Source organism: Marmota marmota, unplaced genomic scaffold (assembly GCF_001458135.2).
Source record: "Marmota marmota marmota unplaced genomic scaffold, marMar, whole genome shotgun sequence".
In the NCBI taxonomy this organism is placed as follows: Eukaryota; Metazoa; Chordata; class Mammalia; order Rodentia; family Sciuridae; genus Marmota; species Marmota marmota.
The window spans coordinates 397604-419340 of record NW_026000146.1 but is presented as its reverse complement, the minus strand read 5'-3'; the positions used below and the strand labels follow the sequence as shown (position 1 = coordinate 419340).

Below are 21737 nucleotides of genomic sequence, written 5' to 3'. Positions count from 1 at the left end.
ACCAATCCATTCCTCTATGTATCTATTCATCCACCTATTGATCCATCTATCCATCTCTCTATCCATCCATCTATTTATCAATCCATCCATCTGTCTATATATCCATCCATCTATAAATCCACCTGTCTGTCCCTGTATTCGTCCATACATCCATCTATTTATCCATCCATCTAACCATCTTTCCATCTAGCCATCCATCATTCCATCCATTCATCAATCTATCAATCCATCCATCTATACATCCATCAATCATCCATCTTCATATCTATGTATCTATCCATTTGTCTATCGATCCTTCTATCCATCCACCCATCAATCCATCTGTCTATCCATCCATCCATCTCTGTATTCATCTATTCATCCATCTATCCATCTACCTACCTATTCATCCATCCTTCTATGAATACATCTGTCTGTCCCTCCAGTAATCCATACACCCATGTATCTATCCATCCATCATAACCATATATCCATCCAGCCATCCTTCATTCCATCCTTCCATCCATCCATCTTTACATCCATCAATTCACCCATCTATTTATCCATCCATCTTTATCTCTATCCGTCCATCAATCCATTTGTCTATTGATCCTTCTATCCATCCACTCATCAATACATCTGTCTCTCCATCCATTCATCTATCCGTCCATCCATCTAACCATCCATCCACCTATTAATCCATACTTCTATGAATCCATCTGTCTAACCCTCGATTCATCCATCTTTTCATCTATTGAATCATCTTTCCATCATCCATCATTCCATCTATCTACCCATCAATCCATTTTTCTATCCATCTATCCATCTATCCAACCACCTGTCCATCTATCCTTCCATCCACCCATCCATCCATCTATATATCCATCCATCCATCTATCCATCTCTATCTATCTATCTATCTATTTATCTATCTATTAATCTGTCTGTATATCCATTATCCATCCATCTTTCCATCTATCTATGTAACCATCTATTCATCCATCCATTCTACCATCTATGTATCTATCCATCCACCAATCCATTCTTCTACCTATCCATTGATCCATCCATCCCTCCAACCCTCTACCTATCTATCCATACACCCATCCATTAATCTATTCTTCTATCTCTGAATTCATCCATCTATTCATTCATCTATCTATCCATTCGTCAATCCATCTGTATATCCATTTATCCATCCATCTTTCCATGCATTTATCAACCCATCTGTGTATCCTTCCATCTGTTCATCTGTCTATCCATCCATCTAACCAGTTATCCATCTACCCATCATTCCATCCATCCATCAATCCATCAATCTATCCCTGCATCCATCTATCCATCCATTCCTCTATGTATCCATCCATTCAACTAACTATCCATCCATCCATCATTATACCCATCTGTTTATCCATCTATCCATGAATCTATCCTTTTATCTATCTATCCCTTCATCCTTCCATCCATCTGTTCAACCATCTACCTGTCCATCTATCCATCCATCCATCCTTTCATCTACCCATCCATCCATCAACCCATCTATCCTCTATCAACCCATCCAACCAATTATCCATCCATCAATCAATCCATCTGTCTATCCATGAATCCATCTATCCATCCATCTATCCATCTATTCACCCACCCATCAATTCATTTATGTATTTATCCATCCATTAATTTCTCTATCCATGCATCTACCCATTCATGTATGTATCCATCCATCTATCTACCTCTCCATCTATCCATCTGTCCAATCATCCATCCATCAATCCATTAATCTATTTACCCATCCATCTATTGATCTATCTATCCATGAATCCCTCAGTCTGTCTATCCATTCATCTATTCATCTCTCTATTCATCCATCTATCCATCCATCTATCCATTTCTCCTTCCATCTATCAATCTGTTCTTCTATCTTTGCATTCATCCATCTCTGCTTTCATCCATCAATCAACTGTCTATCCATCCATCTCTCCATTCATCCATTCAGCCATCCTCTATCAACTCATCTGTCTATCCATCCAACCAATTATCCATCCGTCAATCCATCTGTCTATTCATGCATCCATCTATCCATCTATCCTTCAACTCATTTATGTATTTATCCATCCATCGATCTCTCTATCTATGTATCTATCCATCCATTCATCCATCTCCCCATCCGTCCATATGTCCATCCATCCATCCATCAATCCATTAATCTATTTTTCCATCCATCCATTGATCTGTCTATCCATGCATCCTTCAGTCGGTCTATCCATCCATCCATTTATCTCTCTATTCATCCATCTATCTATCCAACCTTCCATCTAACTATCTATCCATCCATCATTTTATGCATCTATTCATCAGTCCATCTGACTATTTATCCATCCATCTATCCATTATTTTACCCATCCATTGATCCATTAGTTTATCTATCCATCCATTTATCTACCCATCCATCCATCCTTTTGTCCATCTATCCATCTATCCATTCAACCCTCAATACATCTGTTTATCCATTTATTCATCCTTCCATCTGTCCATCCATTCATCCATCCCTCCCTTCATCTATCTATGCATTCATCAAATAATCTTTATCCTTGTATCTATGCAATTTGATCCATCTATCCATCCATCTACAAATAAATCCATCCATCCATCCATCTATCTACCATCCATCCATCCATTCATCCGTTCATCCATCAACCCATTCATCTCTCTATCCATCCATCCATCTCCATTTATCTATCCATCCTTCCATCTGTCCATCTATCCATCCATCAATCCAATTACTATCCATCCATCTTTCTGTCCATCCATTTTCTATCCATCCATTGATTATTTATTTTCTATTGATCCTTCTATCAATCCATCTGTTTATATACATACATCTCTCTGTCTATCCGTGTATCTACCTATCCATCCATCCATCCATTTATCCATCTATCTATCCATCCATTCATCCATCAATATTCTATTATCCCTCTCTGTCCATCCCTTTATCTGTCCATCCATCTATGAATACATCCATCCATCAATCCATCCATCTATTTATCCATCCATCCATTCATCTATCCATCCATCCATACATCCTTCCATCCATCCATCCATTCATTCATGTATCCATCCATCAATCCATACCTATTCATGTATCTTTACATCCATTTATCCATCCTTCCATCTATCCATCCATTCATCTCTGTCTACTCATCAATCCAACCAGCCAGCCACCTATCCTCCATCCAGCCACCATGCCATCTTCTGTTCACTTGCCCTCATTGTCCCCTCCATCTCTCTCCATCCCACTCCCCCAATACTTTTGTGTTCCTGATCTTTGATGCTGCACATAGGGGCACATGAAAGTCTCTAGTGTCTAATGGAGGCCTGCAAATAAGGAATTACAATTCTGTTTAATAGGTGCTGTGGTGGGTTTGGTAAGTGGCACCTTGGGGAAGCATTAAAGAGTGTGGATTAACCAGGCAAGGTAGTTCAAGCCAATGGACTGTAAGACCAATGGCTCTGGAGGCTGAGGCAGGAGGATTGCAAGGTGGAGGCCAGCCTCAGCAACTCACGGAGGCCCTCAGCAACTCAGCAAGACCCTGTCTGTAAATTAAATATAAGAATGGCTGGGGATGGGGCTCAGTGGTGAAGCACTCCTGGATTCAATCCCCTGTACCCTTTCCCCCCAGATGTGAGCACAGGATCCTAACACACTCACCACAAGATTGACAGATGCAACTGAGAATACGATACACCCAGGAACAATGTGCCACTAGGCTGGTATGGAGGCACACTGTCTTGCAGAGATGTACCACTGATTTGCTGCGGCAGCCTCTCCCCTGCAACCCCCTGTGCCTGGAGCTAGGTGTTCGCTTCTCGCGTGGCCACACGGGGGGCGCAATAGAGCTGCCTCCTAACTGTGTTCTCCTTCCTTTGATTTCACATCCCAAGAGAAAGATCACGAGGTGAAGAGGAGAAGTCTGAAGAAGGGAAAGAAGCAGCACCCAGAAGAGGAGTTTGACCCGAGCCAGTAGAGGCAGAGCGCCTTCTCCCTGCAGTTGGCCATCATGCCTCTGCTTGCTGGTAGCTACACCTGTTCCCAACAGTCTCTGGTCATCCTGTCACATGGGACTGAAATGGTCCACACAGCCGGCCAAGACCCTGCTCTGTACCACCTCATTTCATCCCCGCTGCCCCCTCTGGAAAGCAGGGTTAATAGCCTCCACTGTATATGCAGGAGGACGTGGAGGCCCAGAGAAGTTAATTGCGCAGCCCAAGACACACAGCGTAGCAAGTGGGAAATCAGGATTTGAACTCAGGTCTGTTTAATTCCGTCCCCCCTTCAATTTTCATTATTTATGTAGAGACAGGGTCTGGCTGAGTTGCTTAGGGCCTCACTAAGTGGCATGGCTGAGGCTGGCCTCCAACTTGTGATCCTCCTGCCTCAGTCTCCTAAGCCACTGGGATGATAGGCATGCGCCAGAACGCACAGCTGTATTTATATAGTTTGATGATGGAAACCTCAGAATATATTTGGGGTAAAATTCTCTGACAACATCATCATCATTATTATTGTTGTTATTATTATTATTATTATTATTATACTCACCTTAAAGCCACCTCCAACTTCTCCAAGGACATTTTCCACGGGGACTTGGTGTTTTCAAAATGGACCTCACAAGCTGAAATATGAAATGTAAGACTTTAGCAGACAAATGCAAACCTCTGTCCCCCCGGACCCCAGGCATGTGGTGCACTCATTCTGTTATGGTCTGGATCAATCAACACAATTGATAAGTTATTAATTATAGATTAAAAACTATGGATTAGTAAAATAGTAAGTTGAGCCATAGTGACTCCATCTTTGTTTTTAAGAATTATTAAAAATTTGTGGCTGGAGTTGTGGCTCAGTGGCAGAGAGCTTGCCTACATGCAGGGGGCACTGGGTTCGATCCTCAGCACCACATAAATGTCAAATGAAGTTATTGTGTCCACCTAAAACTATGAAACAAACATTAAAAATATTTTTGTTTTTCTGTGCTTCATCCATCTGCAAACGTACTTGGACCCAGGATGTGGGTCACTTGCTGTGCTCACTGCTTTTCTGAGACCTTGAACCCTGGACCCTGGACAACAATCCCAGTGGATCAGGAGGCTGAGGCAGGAGGATCGCAAGGTGGAGGCCAGCCTCAGCCACTTAGTGAGGCCCTGAGCAACTCAGGGAGACCCTGTCTCTAAATAAAATATAAAAAGGGCTGGGGATGTGGCTCAGAGGTTAAGTGCTCCTGGGTTCAATCCCTGGTACAAAAAAAGAAAAAAAAAAAAAACAAAATTCAATTCTCTTAGAGACTCATTGGGACTTTAGTTTGAGGAACTGACATATAACCTGCTGCTTGTGGGTGATTCCTGATTCTTCTTTTTTTAAAATAAATTTTATTTTTTGGTATGATTTTTTCATTAGCCCTTCTCTGGTTGCTTGATCCCTCTGTCCCTGTCTGGGGTGGTCTAAACCACTGTGTGAATTTCACCCCAGGACTGCAAACTGTCAAGAGCCGGGGCAGTGAGAAGTTGGCCAACATTTTGGATTGCATTTTGACTTTGAAAACTGAAGTGCCTATCATAACCGAGGAGCAGAAGCTGGAATTAAACCCCCTGATCATAAGGATCGACTGTGTTTCCTGCCTGCCATCACAACCTGTGCCTATTCAGGAATTACAGGTAAGAATGGGCCACACCTGTCATCCCAGCAGCTCAGGAGGCCGAGGCAGGAGGATCGCAAGATGGAGGATAGCCTCAGCCACTTAGTGAGGCTCTAAGCAGCTCAGTGAGACCCTGTCTCTAAATAAAATACAAATAGGGCTGGGATGGGGCTCAGGGGTTGGTCGAGTGCCTCTGGGTTCAATCCTATGATTTTCTCCTAACTAGGAGCCTCCAAATCTGAGGCCTCTCACTATGTCACAGGTGCTGTACAGATGGAGGTCTCCAGCCTCTCTTCAGGAACCCATGGGGGTGGAGCTGGAGGCTGTTATGCTAAGTGAAGTTCAGTCAATCCCAAAGATCCAAAGGCTGGACATTCTCTCTGATATGAGGATGCTGATTCATAATGGGGGGGGGGTATATGGAAGAATATGGGTACACTGGATTAGACAGAGGGGAGTGAGGGGAGGGGACAGGGTCAGGGGGTGGGAAGGAAGGTGGATGCTATCACTCTCTGTGTGTATATGATACATGACTGGTGTGGTCCTACCTCATGCACAACCAGAAGAATGAGAAGTTAGGCTCCATTTATGTAGGATGCATCCAAATGCATTCTACTGTAATGTGTAATTAATTAGAACAAATAAAAAAATAACTGGGATTAAAAAAAGAGGAACCCATGGATTTTCCTGTTACAGCAGCAGCACCACACTGCATACTTAACCTCCTCCCTCTGCTGTTTGGATCTTCTTGTCTTTTGGACTCCACATCTTCCTCTTCATTTGTTTGTCCTTTGGTTTTGCTGGAGCACATCCTTCAGTAACCTCTTGAGAAAAGATCAATAGAATATCCCCTGACCCACCGTGGGTTATTCTATCCTTCTATTTGGTAGATAGTTTGGGTATAGAATTCTAGTTTTCCTTCAGAGTTTTGAAGGCAATCATTCCATCACTTTTTTTTAATGTTCTGTGTTGGACCTTGGTATATGTCCCATTTTATATTTCCCTTAAAGCTTGTAGGATCTTCATCTTGTGCACCTCAGAATATGACCTTATTTGGACAGAGGGTGATCACAGAGGCCTGCTCCCTGCCTGGCCTTCAGTGACATCACGGCAGTCACAGGGAGCTACATTGCCCATGGATGCTGATCCAAGTCCTGGCTCCCAGCCAGGGGAGTGGCCAGGGCACCCCGTTAGAGTTGGGGGAGGTGGACGTCCGGGTGGACGACCCCCTCGGCCTTTGCAGATGGCAGTGGGCTGTGTTTTCTCCAAGGTGTTTGTCTGGGGTAGGGTGATCATTTTCCTGACAGTTTTCTATTCTGCTAGGCCACCCCTTTCTTGGTCATTTGGCTGGAGACAGCAGACTTTTCTTGGGGGTGCTTCCTGCCTCCAGAAACATTCAGCCAGGGGACTCAGGAGTTCTTTCAGTGCTGGGCAGTTGTCTTGTATTATCTCACTGATTATTTCTTTTTTATTCCCCACGTCTTTTTGGAACTCCTGTTATTTAGATGCTGAACGTCCTGGACTGTTTTTATGGATGTAATTCATTGTTTTTCTCTGGCCACTTTTTAATTTATTTTGATTTTTTATTTGTTTAAATTAGTTGTACATGGCAGGCGAATGCATATTTGAACTTTGATAGATCATATGTAGGTGGGATATAATTTCTCATTTTCTGAGTGTGCATATTGCAGAATCATATTGTACATTGTCACATGGATACATACAGTAATAAGGTCTGTTTCATTCTACCATCCTTCCTATCTCCACATCCCCTCCCCTCCCATCACTTTCCTCTACTGAATCTAAGGTAACACTGTTCTTCTGCAGGGGCCCCCAATCTTTGTGAATTAGCATCCACATACTAGAGAAAACATTCGGCCTTTGGTTTTGTAGGATTGGCTTATTTCGCTTAGCATGATAGTCTCCAACTCCAACCATTTACTGCAAATGCCATAATTTTATTCTTCTTCCAAGCAGTGTAATATTCCATTGAGTATACATACCACTTTTTCTTTATCTATTCATCTACTGAGGGACACCTAGGTTGGTTCCATAGTCTAGCTATTGTGAATTGAGCTGCTGTAGTGGCTGTGTCACTATAGTATGCTGATTTTAAGTCCTCTGGGTATAAACCAAGGAGTGGGAGAGCTGTATTTTTTCTATTTGTTCTAATTAGTTACACATGACAGCAGAATGGAAAAATTCTGACAAATGAAGTATGACTTGTCATTCACCTGGTTGGACATGATGTAGAGTGAGGTCCTGTGATCATATATGCACATGGGAAATGATGTTCTGGCTGTTTTTAATATGTGTTATCTCTGCTTTTAATCTGTTCCATAAGGATGTGTCTGGGCCTGTATTTCTGAGTTCATCTAATTGGGATTTACTGAGATTCTAGAACCTACAAGTTAATGTCCTTTGACAAATTCAGAAGATTTTCAGACACTATTTTATTTATTTTTATTTATTTATTTTTTTTGTAGCTGTAGATGGACAGATGCCTTTATTTTATTTATTTATTTCTCTGTGGTGCTGAGGATGGAACCCAGGGCCTCACACGTGCCAGGCAAGCGCTCTGCCACTGAGCCCCAGCCCAGCCCCAGTCATTATTTCTTGAAATTTTTTTTCTGTATTTTACCTTCTTACCTGGTGGTGCTTTTGTGGACACCAGGCCATAGAGTCCTGGAGTGACCTTGCAGAGTGGGGTACCCATGGACACTTTGTAGCAGTGCAAACTGAGGCCCCTGGGCTGCAGGCATGGCCCTGGGGTGTGAGGGTCCCAGGTGGGCACTCCATTCTTGGTGGCAGAGGGACAGTCACTGGTGAGCGGCTGTGGGCCTCCTTCCTGGTGGCAGAGGGACAGTCATGGTGAGTGGCCATGGGCCTGTTCTGTTGCAGAGGCTGTGCACCCCCTTCTACTGCAGGTACCGCTTCCACAAGACCTTGGTGCACAGGACTGAGGAGCGGCCCCACGGGACCCATGTTTACTTCGAGGACATCAATGTCATCTGTCTGGGAGCCATACACCCCAGTGACCTGCGGGAGTACCTGGAGGGTCCCCCATGGTGGTGGAAGTCCATGATCGGGACCGTAAGTCAGACGAGTCCTCCCGCAGGCCCACCCTGTTTGGGAAGGACCCCCTGGATGCCCACGGGAACATCCAGTCCTTCATCTCCTCCAAGGAGACGGAGGACAACCCCTTCGAATCTCAGAACAAGACCTGGGACTCTCACGGAGCCACACGGGTCAGTTTCACGGACCTCCTCCTTGGCCACAAGTACCTGAACCTGGTGGTCCCCATCCAGCGCTGTGAGCCCAAGGCCACCCCCGGCCTCCAGGGCAGCTGATGCAGGAGGGTCTTGAGGTTCCACCGAGGTCCTCCAGCACAACCCGATGCCCGCTGGAAACTACTTGGAGGCCAACTCATTGCTCAAACTGCGAGTGGATGTGGCAGTGACACTGAGGAACTGGGCCAAAGCCCAGGGTGTGGATTTCCTGGGCAGCCACTTTGGCCACATCATGTTTGTGTTCAGTGCCAAAGAGCTGTTCCTGCTGCACAGCCTGCTGAAGGACATCACCCTGATCAACGCCAAGGCCCTGGAGCTGGACTCCTACCCCACCAGGACTGTCCAGCAGATCCTCCCAGCCTTCAAGATGCGGGTCAACATCCAGCATCAGGAGCATCTGGACATCCTGACTGGCTTCCACCTGCTAGATGGGAATATCCACCTCTTTGTTCTGTAAGGCTTGGCCGACGGGGGCCTGCGGCAGCTGTGGGAGAACCACCAGAGCCAGTAGGTGGCATCTGTATGAGGAAGGAGCCTCAGCAAGGCCCAGGGAGGCTGAGGGTGGAGGATCACAGATTGGAGGCCAGCCTCAACAACTTAGCAGGATGCTGTCTCAAAATCAAATAAGAAGGGTTTTATTTTGTGGTGAAGCACCCCTGGGTTCAATCCCCAGGACCAATAAATAAATAATCCAGTTACATGATTCTGACACCATGATCTGCTGCCCCCAGGGGCAGGAGCCTGGCCTGTTCGTACCATAGCTGGAGTGACCTCTGAGTGCCTGAATGGCTGAGCAGGGTGAAATGACCCTCATCTGGGGAACAGCTTCCTAGGTGGCCTGGTGGGAACAGGGGACCCTGGCTCTCTCTTCTGATAGCACAGTCTTTCAAACAAGTTGACCCTTTTACCCCCTTGAGCCTACAATGAGGGTATCATATTTTAAATTTCAGTTTCCAGGTGTTTATTGCTGGTAATATGGAAATATGGTTAATTTGTGTGTATCTTGTATCCTGATTTGATAATTATTTATTATTATTGCTATTTTTTTTTTTTTTGGTACCAGGGATTGAACCTAGGGATGCTCCACCAGTGAGCCATGTCCCCAGCCCTTTTTTTGTATTTTATTTAGAGACAAGATCTCGCTGAGTTGCTCAGGGCCTCGCTAAGTGGCTGAGGCTAGCCTCCAATTTGCAATCCTTCTGCCTTGGCATCCAATGTCTACCTCCCCAAATCACTGAGATTATAGGTGAGGGCAACAGCTGGCCACAGTATCCTTGAGTTTAATCCCCAGTACTAAAAAAAAAAGTAAGAAAAGTGAGAACAAAACTTATTTACAATGTGTGGAACATAGTAGTAGCCTGAAAATATAAAGAGTTCTGTGAATCAATAAGAAGGATCGAAACATCCCAGAAGAATGGGTGAAAGAATGATTCCAACAAGTTCTTCACAGAACAAGTTTCTACCAATGACCACACCTATGGGCCCTGAACTGGGATACAGTGTAGGCGTAAATGTTACCAGGTTCAGCATGCTGGGCAAGGTGGTGTGCGCCTGTCATCCCAGTGGCTCAGGAGGCTGAGGCAGGAGGATTGCAAGATGGAGGCCAGCCTCAGCAATTTAGCCAGGCCCTCAGAAACTCAGTGAGACCCTGCCTCTAAATAAAACATAAAAAGGGCTGGAGATGGGGCTCAGGGGTTAAGAGGCCCTGGGTTCTTTCTGTCATGGGTTTTCGACAAGCAAAGACAAAATAAAATGTCATATAAAATAAAACAGGACTGAGATCGTAGGTCAGTGGGAAAGCCGCTGCTTAGCCAGCAGGAGGCCCAGGTTCAACCTTCAGAATTGCAAAGTGAATGAGTGAATGAATGAAAACATAAATAAATAATCTGAATTGCTCAGGGCCTCGCTAAGTGGCTGAGGCTGGCCTCCCACTTGTGATCCTCCTGCCTCAGCCTCCGGAGCTACTGGGATGACGGGTGTAACCTAAGTCCACACTTCTAAACTGTAAACTGTGAAGTAATTACAGACTCACAAGTTGTAACAATTAATAGAGTTTCTAGATCCCTTCCCCGGTGGCCCGTGGGGACATCTTCCATAACCACACTGCTTTACTGGGTGACACCTGTAGTACCCCTACCTAAAGTGATGGAAAAATCTTTTTGTTTGCTTGGTTTTCTGGTCCTGGGAGTTGGACTAGAGGCCCTACCCTGAGCCTGCAGTGTGCCCAGTGACCCCTGGCCGGTGTCCCTCTCTTTCAGAATCCCCATGTTGGAGCTCAGGAAATACAAAGTGCTCTACAACTCACAGCTGCTGTTCCGCCACCGCCTCTACGCGGACCTGGAGACCGTCCTGCACCACGTGCAACTCTTCAAGCCCCTGTCGCTGCTCATGTGGCATCCGGGGCTCTACCTGCGGAACGCCATACCGCACAAGGCCTTCCAGGAGCTGGCCAGGTGGGGGCCTGCTCTGCCCCTGAGCCTCAGCCTCTGCCCCAGCCTCAGCCCCAGCCCCTGAGCCCCAGCCTCAGCCCCAGCCCCTTTTTGTATTTTATTTAGAGATAGCATCTTGCTAAGTTGCTGAGGGCCTTACTCAATTGCAGAGGCTGGCCTCCAACTTGCGATCCGCCTGCCTCAGCCTCCCTAATTGCTAGGATTACAGATATTAGCCACTGAGCCTGGCAAAGGGGAGTTTTGGGGGTTGGGAAGGCAGGATGACTGGTGGCCCAGTCTTCTGAGATCTGCTCAGAAATCAGGCTACGGCCATATCACCATTCCCGGTGGAGGAGGATTCTGAGTATACCACTGGCCATCTTGCTAGGGATGCTCTCCATGGGCTGTTGAGGGTCATGGATGAGACTGTGGCTCAGTCAGCTTTTTCTGTGCTGTGACCCAAGGACCTACCAGCACAACTGCAGAGGGGGACAGTGGACGTGGGGCTCAGGGTGTCACAGGTCCCAGCCCACTCCTGGGACGAGGGGAGGCAGGACATCATGGAGGAAGATTGTGGGGAGGGAGCAGCTCCCATGGGGACCAGGGAGCAGGGACTCCACTCTCCAGGGACAAAGAGAGACCCCAAGCCACGGCCCCAGGGCCACCTCCTCCCCCAAACCTCATCTGCCTCCAGGGGCCACCAGGGGACCCCCAGGGAGCCATTCCCTGCCAGGGTTCAGGCCTCGCAACCCCTCACTCCTCCTCTGGACCTTCCTGCATCGCCTCCCATGGGGGCTCTGGGGACACCCCACAGCCACAGCAGGACAGATCACAATCAAAGAAGAGCATTCATATCAGAGCACGAGTAGCCAGTAAATTCTTGGGAGTCAAAGGAGGAGGGAAGCCAGTGCAAACCTGTCATCCCAGCTGCTCAGGAGGCTGAGGCAGGAGGATCGCAAGGTGGAGGCCAGCCTCAGCAACTTAGTGAGGCCCTGAGCAACTCAGCGAGACCCTGTCTCTAAATAAAATATAAAATATGGAGAGGGAAGAAGGGATTCTCCAGGAAGGAGTCCAAGCAGATCAAACTAGACCTGAGCACTTCATTTATGACCTGGCACCAGCTAATCAGCCTCTCTTGGGTTTTATGTCCTCCATAAAATAGGGGTGACTGTCCCAGTCTCTCAAGGCCCATGAGGCTGAGTGGGGTGTTCTTCATTCCAGAATCTACAACATCTGCTACCACAGTACCAAGCTCAGGGAGGTGATCGTCAGAGACTTGCTACCTTCGTACGCCATGATCAAAGACTTGAGCCAAGAGTTTGGGCTCCCCATCTCTCAAGAGGACCTCATGGATCAGAAGCTACCTACCATCTCCCCTCAGCCCACCCCCAATCTTGAAGAATCCCAAAGTCAGGTCTCCACCCTCAATTCCAAGATCCTTGCCCACCAGGAGAAGTACCTGCAGTGGCGGAACAACATGCTCCTGATGACGATAGAGAAGGACTACCTGATCAAGGTGGGCCTGCCTCCTCCCTCCACATCCGGGCTCCCAGCCCACCAGGGCTGTCTCCACCTGCTGGAGAGATTCTTCTTTTGGTTCTGGGGATTGAACCCAGGGGTGCTTAACCCCTGAGCCCTGTCCCCAGCCCTTTTTATATTTTATTAGGGACAGGGCCTCCCTGAGTTGCTTAGGGTTTTGCTAAGTGGCTGAGGCTGGCCTCCTACTTGTGATCCTCCTGCTTCAGCCTCCGGAGTCACTGTTTTGAAACTAGGTTGGGTTTTCAACCACCGAGCCATATCCCCAACCCAATTTTCTTCTCTCTCAACTGCTTTGATTAGTTTAGCTCCTTTGGATTTCCACATAAATTTTAGGATTGTCTTGCCAGTTTCTACAAAATGTCCATGGGGATTTCCTAGGCACTGTGTGGACTCCAGATCCATTTGGGAAGCATTGCTATCCTAGTGGTTTGAGGACTGCCATTGATAATATGGAATATCTCTGCTGTGATTTAGGTCTTCTCTCCCTCAGCCATTTCTGTGGCATATAAGTATCAGACCTCTTTTTGAGAAAATATTACTGTTATATATTGAGTTTTAAAAATTTTTGTGTCACTAGAATATAGAAATATAATGAAATTTTATTATTCATCTTGTATCCTGTAACCTTTTGAAATTGGGTCATCTGTATTAATCTGTTTTCTGTTGCTATAACAAATCACCGGAGGCTGGGAAACATATAAAGAAAATAGGTTCAGTTAGATTAATTTTGGAGGAGGAAAGTCTAATCTGGATGGCCCCACTAGTTTGGCCTCTGCCAAGGGCCTCCTTAGCCACATCACCACAGGGCAGATGGTATCACAGGGGTAATACCTTCACGAGGGAGGGATCAGATGGCAAGATGGGAAGCCACAGAGGAGGGAGGGATCAGTCTTGATCTCCTTCTAACAACTCGTGTGTGGCCACATCTGGGCTTCAGAATGATCCCCAGTGTCCTTGCCTGAGGTTCTGTCCGGCTCCCCCCGACAGGATTCATTTGATTGGCATGTAACTGGGGTACCTAAGAATGGGATCCAGTGTGATGACATTTCATCATGTGCATATGGCACACACTGATCACCCCCTTCAGCAATCACTATTTTACATTCAGGTCAATTTTGGTTTTTAAACTTCTACATATGGTGGAGAACATGCCCTATACCTGTCTGTCCATGTTTAGCACTTATTTCACTTGACACGATGTCTTCCAGGTTCATCAATTTGATTGCCAAATCACAGGATTTCATTCTTGATGGCTGAGTAATATTCCATTGTGTGTGTGTGTGTGTATCAGCCTAAGTACCCACTGACAAATGAATTGATAAAGAAAATGTGTGTATGTGTGTACACACCTCTCATCCCAGTGACTCAAGAGGCTGAGGCAGGAGGATCTCAAGTGTGAGGCCAGCCTCAGCAACTTAGTGAGGCCCTAAGCAACTCAGTGAGACCCTGTTTCTAAATAAAATATAATATAAATACACACACACACACTTTTCTTTATCCATTCACCTGTCAGTGGGTTCCTAGGTTGATTCTTTATCTTAGTAATTGTGAATAGGTCCATAACAGACATGAGGTGTGGGGGTACCTCTTTGGTGAGCTGATTTCATTTCTTTTGGAGACATACCCAGAAGTGGGGTAGCAGGATCACATGGTAAATCTATTTTTAGTTTTCTGAGGAACCAGATTAATAATTATGGTTGTATTCTTGATTTACACGCCTAATAGCAGTGAACAAGTTCCTTTCTCTCCACATCTGAACATTTGTTATTTTTTTTTTTTAATAACAGCCATTCTAATTGGGGTGAAATGATCGTCTCATTGTAGTTTTGATCTGCATTTCCCTGATGGCTAATGATATTGACCATGTTTTAATATATTTCTTGACCATTTCACCACCTCCTCCTCCTCCTCTTTCTTATTTTATTATTATTATTTAGTACTGGGATTGAACCCAGGGGTGCTTTTATCACTGAACTACATCTTCAACCTTTAATTTTTTAAAAGAATTTTGAGACAGGGTCTCACTGAGCTTCGCAGGCTGATCTGAACTTGAGGTCCTCCTGCCTGAGCCTCCTGAGTTGCTGGGATGACAGGCGCATGCCCAGTTGCATTTCTTCTTTTAAAAAAGTATCCATTCAGATCATTTGCCCATTTTTCAATTGGATTATTTTTGGAGAGTGTACCCAGAGGATCTTAACCCCTGAGCCACATACCCAGCCCCTGTTTTTGTTATTGTTAATATTTTATTTAGAGACAAGAGTCTTGCTGAGTTGCTTAGGGCCTCGCTAAGTTACTGAGGCTGGCCTCCACCTTGTGATCCTCCTGTCTCAGCCTCCTGAGTCACTGAAATTTCAGGGGTGTGCAATGCACCTGGCCTTTTTGGTTGTTTTTTAAGTATATCTTTATGAATGAACACATCTCAGTTTGTTGTACGTCTTTGTTCAGTTTCCAGTGGTTGCTTTTGACAGTTTTTTCATTGTTTTCTTTTTTCTTCTTTCAGGGCTGGGATCGAGCCCAGGGTTTCCTGGGTAAGTGATCCACCATTGAGCCACATCCTTGGTGCAAGGAATGAGCTCTCAGGAGGATGGATTTTCTGAGCTCCTTATTCCATTCACCCTATGAGTCCTACCTTCCTCCTGTTCAACTATGAATTTTATTCCCGTCTTTATTGCTCCAGATTTTTGGAGTCTATTTTATCTATTTTATCCTTTGCTTTCTTTGTGATTTTCCTTTCAGAAGGGTAAGAATGGCTCCCATTTCTTTTTTTTTTTTATTTTTTATTGTTGGTTGTTCAAAACATTACATAGTTTTTGATATATCATATTTCACACTTTGATTCAAGTGGGTTATGAACTCCCATTTTTACCCCATATACAGATTGCAGAATCACATCAGTTACACATCCATTGATTTACATATTGCCATACTAGTGTCTGTTGTATTCTGCTGCCTTTCCTATCCTCTACTATCACCCCTCCCCTCCCCTCCTCTCTTCTCTCTCTACCCCCTCTACTGTCATTCATTTCTCCCCCTTGTATTATTTTCCCCTTTCCCCTCACTTCCTCTTGTATGTACTTTTGTATAACCCTGAGGGTCTCCTTCCATTTCCATGCAATTTCCCTTCTCTCTCCCTTTCCCTCCCACCTCTCATCCCTGTTTAATGTTAATCTTCTTCTCATGCTCTTCGTCCCTACTCTGTTCTTAGTTACTCTCCTTATATCAAAGAAGACATTTGGCATTTGTTTTTTAGGGATTGGCTAGCTTCACTTAGCATAATCTGCTCTAATGCCATCCATTTCCCTGCAAATTCTATGATTTTGTCATTTTTTAATGCAGAGTAATACTCCATTGTGTATAAATGCCACATTTTTTTTATCCATTCGTCTATTGAAGGGCATCTAGGTTGGTTCCACAGTCTTGCTATTGTGAATTGTGCTGCTATGAACATCGATGTAGCAGTGTCCCTGTAGCATGCTCTTTTTAGGTCTTTAGGGAATAGACCGAGAAGGGGAATAGCTGGGTCAAATGGTGGCTCCATTCCCAGCTTTCCAAGAAATCTCCATACTGCTTTCCAAATTGGCTGCACCAATTTGCAGTCCCACCAGCAATGTACAAGTGTACCCTTTTCCCCACATCCTCGCCAGCACTTGTTGTTGTTTGACTTCATAATGGCTGCCAATCTTACTGGAGTGAGATGGTATCTTAGGGTGGTTTTGATTTGCATTTCTCTGACTGCTAGAGATGGTGAGCATTTTTTCATGTACTTGTTGATTGATTGTATGTCCTCCTCTGAGAAGTGTCTGTTCAGGTCCTTGGCCCATTTGTTGATTGGGTTGTTTGTTCTCTTATTGTCTAATTTTTTGAGTTCTTTGTATACTCTGGATATTAGGGCTCTATCTGAAGTGTGAGGAGTAAAGATTTGTTCCCAGGGTGTAGGCTCCCTATTTACCTCTCTTATTGTTTCTTTTGCTGAGAAAAAACTTTTTAGTTTGAGTAAGTCCCATTTGTTGATTCTAGTTATTAACTTTTGTGCTATGGGTGTCCTATTGAGGAATTTGGAGCCCGACCCCACAGTATGTAGATCGTAGCCAACTTTTTCTTCTATCAGACGGCGTGTCTCTGATTTGATATCAAGCTCCTTGATCCATTTTGAATTAACTTTTGTGCATGGCGAGAGAAAGGGATTCAGTTTCATTTTGTTGCATATGGATTTCCAGTTTTCCCAGCACCATTTGTTGAAGATGCTATCCTTCCTCCATTGCATGCTTTTAGCCCCTTTATCAAATATAAGATAGTTGTAGTTTTGTGGATTGGTTTCTGTGTCCTCTATTCTGTACCATTGGTCCACCCGCCTGTTTTGGTACCAGTACCATGCTGTTTTTGTTACTATTGCTCTGTAGTATAGTTTGAAGTCTGGTATCGCTATACCGCCTGATTCACACTTCCTGCTTAGCATTGTTTTTGCTATTCTGGGTCTTTTATTTTTCCATATGAATTTCATGATTGCTTTCTCTATTTCTACAAGAAATGCCGTTGGGATTTTGATTGGCATTGCATTAAACCTATAGAGAACTTTTGGTAATATCGCCATTTTGATGATGTTAGTTCTGCCTATCCATGAACAGGGTATATTTTTCCATCTTCTAAGATCTTCTTCTATTTCTCTCTTTAGGGTTCTGTAGTTTTCATTGTATAAGTCTTTCACCTCTTTTGTTAGGTTGATTCCCAAGTATTTTATTTTTTTTGAAGATATTGTGAATGGAGTGGTTGTCCTCATTTCCATTTCAGAGGATTTGTCGCTGATATACAGGAATGCCTTTGATTTATGCGTGTTGATTTTATATCCTGCCACTTTGCTGAATTCATTTATTAGCTCTAATAGTTTCTTTGTAGAGCCTTTTGGGTCTGCTAGGTATAGAATCATATCATCTGCAAATAGTGATAATTTAAGTTCTTCTTTTCCTATTTTGATGCCTTTAATTTCTTTCGTCTGTCTAATTGCTCTGGCCAGTGTTTCGAGAACTATGTTGAACAGAAGTGGAGAGAGAGGGCATCCCTGTCTTGTTCCAGATTTTAGAGGGAATGCCTTCAGTTTTTCTCCATTCAGAATGATGCTAGCCTGAGGCTTAGCATAGATTGCTTTTACAATATTGAGGTATGTTCCTGTTATCCCTAGTTTTTCTAGAGTTTTGAACATAAAGGGATGCTGTACTTTGTCGAATGCTTTTTCCGCATCTATCGAGATGATCATATGGTTCTTATTTTTAAGTCTATTGATGTGGTGAATAACATTTATTGATTTCCGTATATTGAACCAGCCTTGCATCCCAGGGATGAATCCTACTTGATCATGGTGCACAATTTTTTTGATATGTTTTTGTATCCGATTCGCCAGAATTTTATTGAGGATTTTTGCATCTAGGTTCATTAGAGATATTGGTCTGTAGTTTTCTTTCTTTGAAGTGTCTTTGTCTGGTTTAGGTATCAGGGTGATGTTGGCCTCATAGAATGAATTTGGAAGTTCTCCCTCCTTTTCTATTTCCTGAAGTAGCTTGAAAAGTATTGGTATTAGTTCTTCTTTAAAGGTTTTGTAAAATTCTGCTGTATACCCATCCGGTCCTGGGCTTTTCTTAGTTGGTAGTCTTTTGATGGTTTCTTCTATTTCCTCAATTGATATTGGTCTGTTTAGGTTGTCTATATCCTCCTGACTCAATCTGGGCAGATCATATGACTTAAGAAATTTATCTATGCCTTCACTATCTTCTAATTTATTGGAGTATAAGGATTCAAAATAGTTTTTGATTATCTTCTGTATTTCTGAAGTGTCTGTTGTGATATTGCCTTTTTCATCCCGTATGCTAGTAATTTGAGTTCTCTCTCTTCTTCTCTTCGCTAGCATGGCTAAGGGTCTGTCGATTTTGTTTATTTTTTCAAAGAACCAACTTTTAGTTTTGTCAATTTTTTCAATTGTTTCTTTTGTTTCGATTTCATTAATTTCAGCTCTGATTTTAATTATTTCTTGCCTTCTACTTCTTTTGCTGTTGTTTTGCTCTTCTTTTTCTAGGATTTTGAGATGAAGTATGAGATCATTTATTTGTTGGTTTTTTCTTTTTTTAAGGAATGAACTCCAAGCAATGAATTTTCCTCTTAGAACTGCTTTCAATGTGTCCCATAGATTCCGATATGTTGTGTCTGTGTTTTCATTTATCTCTAAGAATTTTTTAATTTCCTCCTTGATGTCTTCTATAACCCATTGATCATTCAGTAACCTATTGTTCATTCTCCAAGTGATGTATGCTTTTTCCTTCCTTCTTTTATCGTTGATTTTCAGTTTCATTCCATTATGATCAGATAAGATGCATGGTATTATCTCTACTCCTTTATATTGTCTAAGAGTTGCCCTGTGACATAATATATGATCTATTTTTGAGAAGGATCCATGTGCTGCTGAGAAAAAAGTGTAACTGCTTGATGTTGGGTGGTATACTCTATATATGTCAATTAGGTCTAGGTTATTAATAGTGTTATTGAGTTCTATAGTTTCCTTATTCAACTTTTGTTTGGAAGATCTGTCCAGTGGCGAGAGAGGTGTGTTGAAGTCTCCCATGATTATGGTATGGTGGTCTATTAGACTCTTGAACTTGAGAAGAGTTTGTTTGACGAACATAGCTGCACCATTGTTTGGGGCATAAATATTTATGATTGTTATGTCTTGTTGGTGTATGGTTCCCTTAAGCAGTATGTAGTGTCCCTCTTTATCCCTTTTGATTAACTTTGGCTTGAAATCTATTTTATTTGATATGAGTATGGACACTCCTGCTTGTTTCCGAAGTCCATATGAGTGATATGATTTTTCCCAACCTTTCACCTTCAGCCTATGTATGTCTTTTCCTATCAAATGCGTCTCCTGTAGGCAGCATATTGTTGGGTCTTGTTTTGTGATCCATTCTACTAGCCTGTGTCTCTTAATTGGTGAGTTTAAGCCATTAACATTTAGGGTTATTATTGAGATATGGGTTGTTCTTCCAGCCATATTTGTTTATTTCTGTTACTAAACATGGTTTGTTTTCCTCTTTGATTATTTCCCCCCCCTTTACTGTCCTACCTCCCACTGTTGGTTTTCATTGTTATTTTCCATTTCCTCTTCCTGTAATGTTTTGCCGAGGATGTTTTGAAGAGATGGTTTTCTAGCTGCAAATTCTTTTAACTTTTGTTTATCGTGGAAGGTTTTAATTTCATCTTCCATCCTGAAGCTTAATTTCGCTGGATACACAATTCTTGGTTGGAACCCATTTTCTTTCAGTGTTTGAAATATGTTATTCCAGGATCTTCTAGCTTTCAGAGTCTGTGTTGAAAGATCAGCTGTTATCCTGATTGGCTTACCCCTAAATGTAATCTGCTTCCTTTCTCTTGTAGCTTTTAAAATTCTCTCCTTATTCTGTATGTTGGGCATCTTCATTATAATGTGTCTAGGTGTGGATCTCTTATGATTTTGCACATTCGGCGTCCTGTAGGCTTCTAGGATTTGGGATTCTGTCTCATTCTTCAAGTCTGGGAAGTTTTCTCGTATTATTTCATTGAATAGACTGCTCATTCCTTTGGTTTGGAGCTCTGTACCTTCCTGTATCCCAATGACTCTTAAGTTTGGTCTCTTAATGTTATCCCATATTTCTTGGATGTTCTGCTCATGGTTTCTTAACAGTCTTGCTGAGCTGTCTATGTTCTTTTCCAGTTGAAATACTTTGTCTTCATTGTCTGATGTTCTATCTTCTAAGTGTTCTACTCTGCTGGTAGTATTCTCCATTGAGTTTTTAAGTTGGTTTATTGCTTCCTGCATTTCTAGGATTTCTGTTTGTTTGTTTTTTATAACCTCTATCTCCCTGTATAGTTGATCCTTTGCTTCCTGGATTTGTTTGCGTAATTCATTGTCGAAGTGATCTTTCATTGTCTGATTTTGCTGTTTAATGTCTTCCTTGATACTCCAGATCATCTGAAGCATGTATATCCTGAATTCTTTATCTGACATTCCATCTGCTGCAGCTGTTACCTCTTCTAAAGTTGCGTTGACCTGCATTGCTTGTGGTCCTTTCTTTCCTTGTCTTTTCATACTGCTTGCGTTTCTTTCTGCTTGGTGAAACTCTTGTGTTTTTGAAAAAATTTTCCCCCTATATATTTATATTGGTCTTGTATAGTTGAAAAGTCTCCCTTGCAGGGTCGGGCAGTGGTCTGCCTACCTTGCAGCCGCGGGCGGTGGCTCTGCTCTGCCCTTACTCCAATTGGGGTGACGTGACTACCGCGCCGGCGGGCCGCTGGGCCTGTCCTGGGCGTGGGCGAAAGCTCTGCTCTGCCTCTACTCCAATTGGGGTGACATGTGTACCACGCCGGCAGGCCACCGGGCCTGATCCGTGGGTCGGTTGCAGGTCTGCCAACCTTGCAGGTGCGGATGGCGGCTCTGCTCTGCCCCTCCTCCAATTGGTGTGACTTGTCCACCACACCCGCAGACCACTGGGCCTGTTCCGGGTGCGGGCGAAGGCTCTGCTCTGCTCCTACTCCAATTGGGTTGACGAGCCTACCACCCCGGCCGGCCGCTGGGCCTGTTCCATCTGTCGGTCGTAGGTCTGCCTACCTTGCGGGCACAGGCAGCAGCTCTGCTCTGTCCCTACTCCAAATGGGGTGACGTGTCTGTCACGCTGGCAGGCCACTGGGCCTGTTCCATTGGTCGGTCGCAGGTCTGCCCACCTTTCAAGCATGGGTGGCGGCTCTGCCCTGCCCCTCCTACCACGCCCGCGGACCACTGGGCCTGTTCTGCCGGT

At 44.0% G+C, this 21737-nt stretch overlaps 1 protein-coding gene across 1 annotated transcript in view; it reads left to right on the top strand.

Moving 5' to 3' along the window:
- Nucleotides 1–5228: 5228 nt before the first annotated feature.
- Nucleotides 5229–21737, top strand: part of LOC125611462 (uncharacterized protein FLJ43738-like) — a 24750-nt gene continuing 8241 nt past the window's right edge. Inside the window, 6 exon segments of the mRNA XM_048786294.1 lie at nucleotides 5229–5685; nucleotides 8568–8730; nucleotides 8733–9036; nucleotides 9038–9463; nucleotides 11215–11409; nucleotides 12607–12901. Coding sequence (XP_048642251.1) covers nucleotides 5413–5685; nucleotides 8568–8730; nucleotides 8733–9036; nucleotides 9038–9463; nucleotides 11215–11409; nucleotides 12607–12901 — 1656 coding nt within the window. The 5' untranslated portion in view covers nucleotides 5229–5412.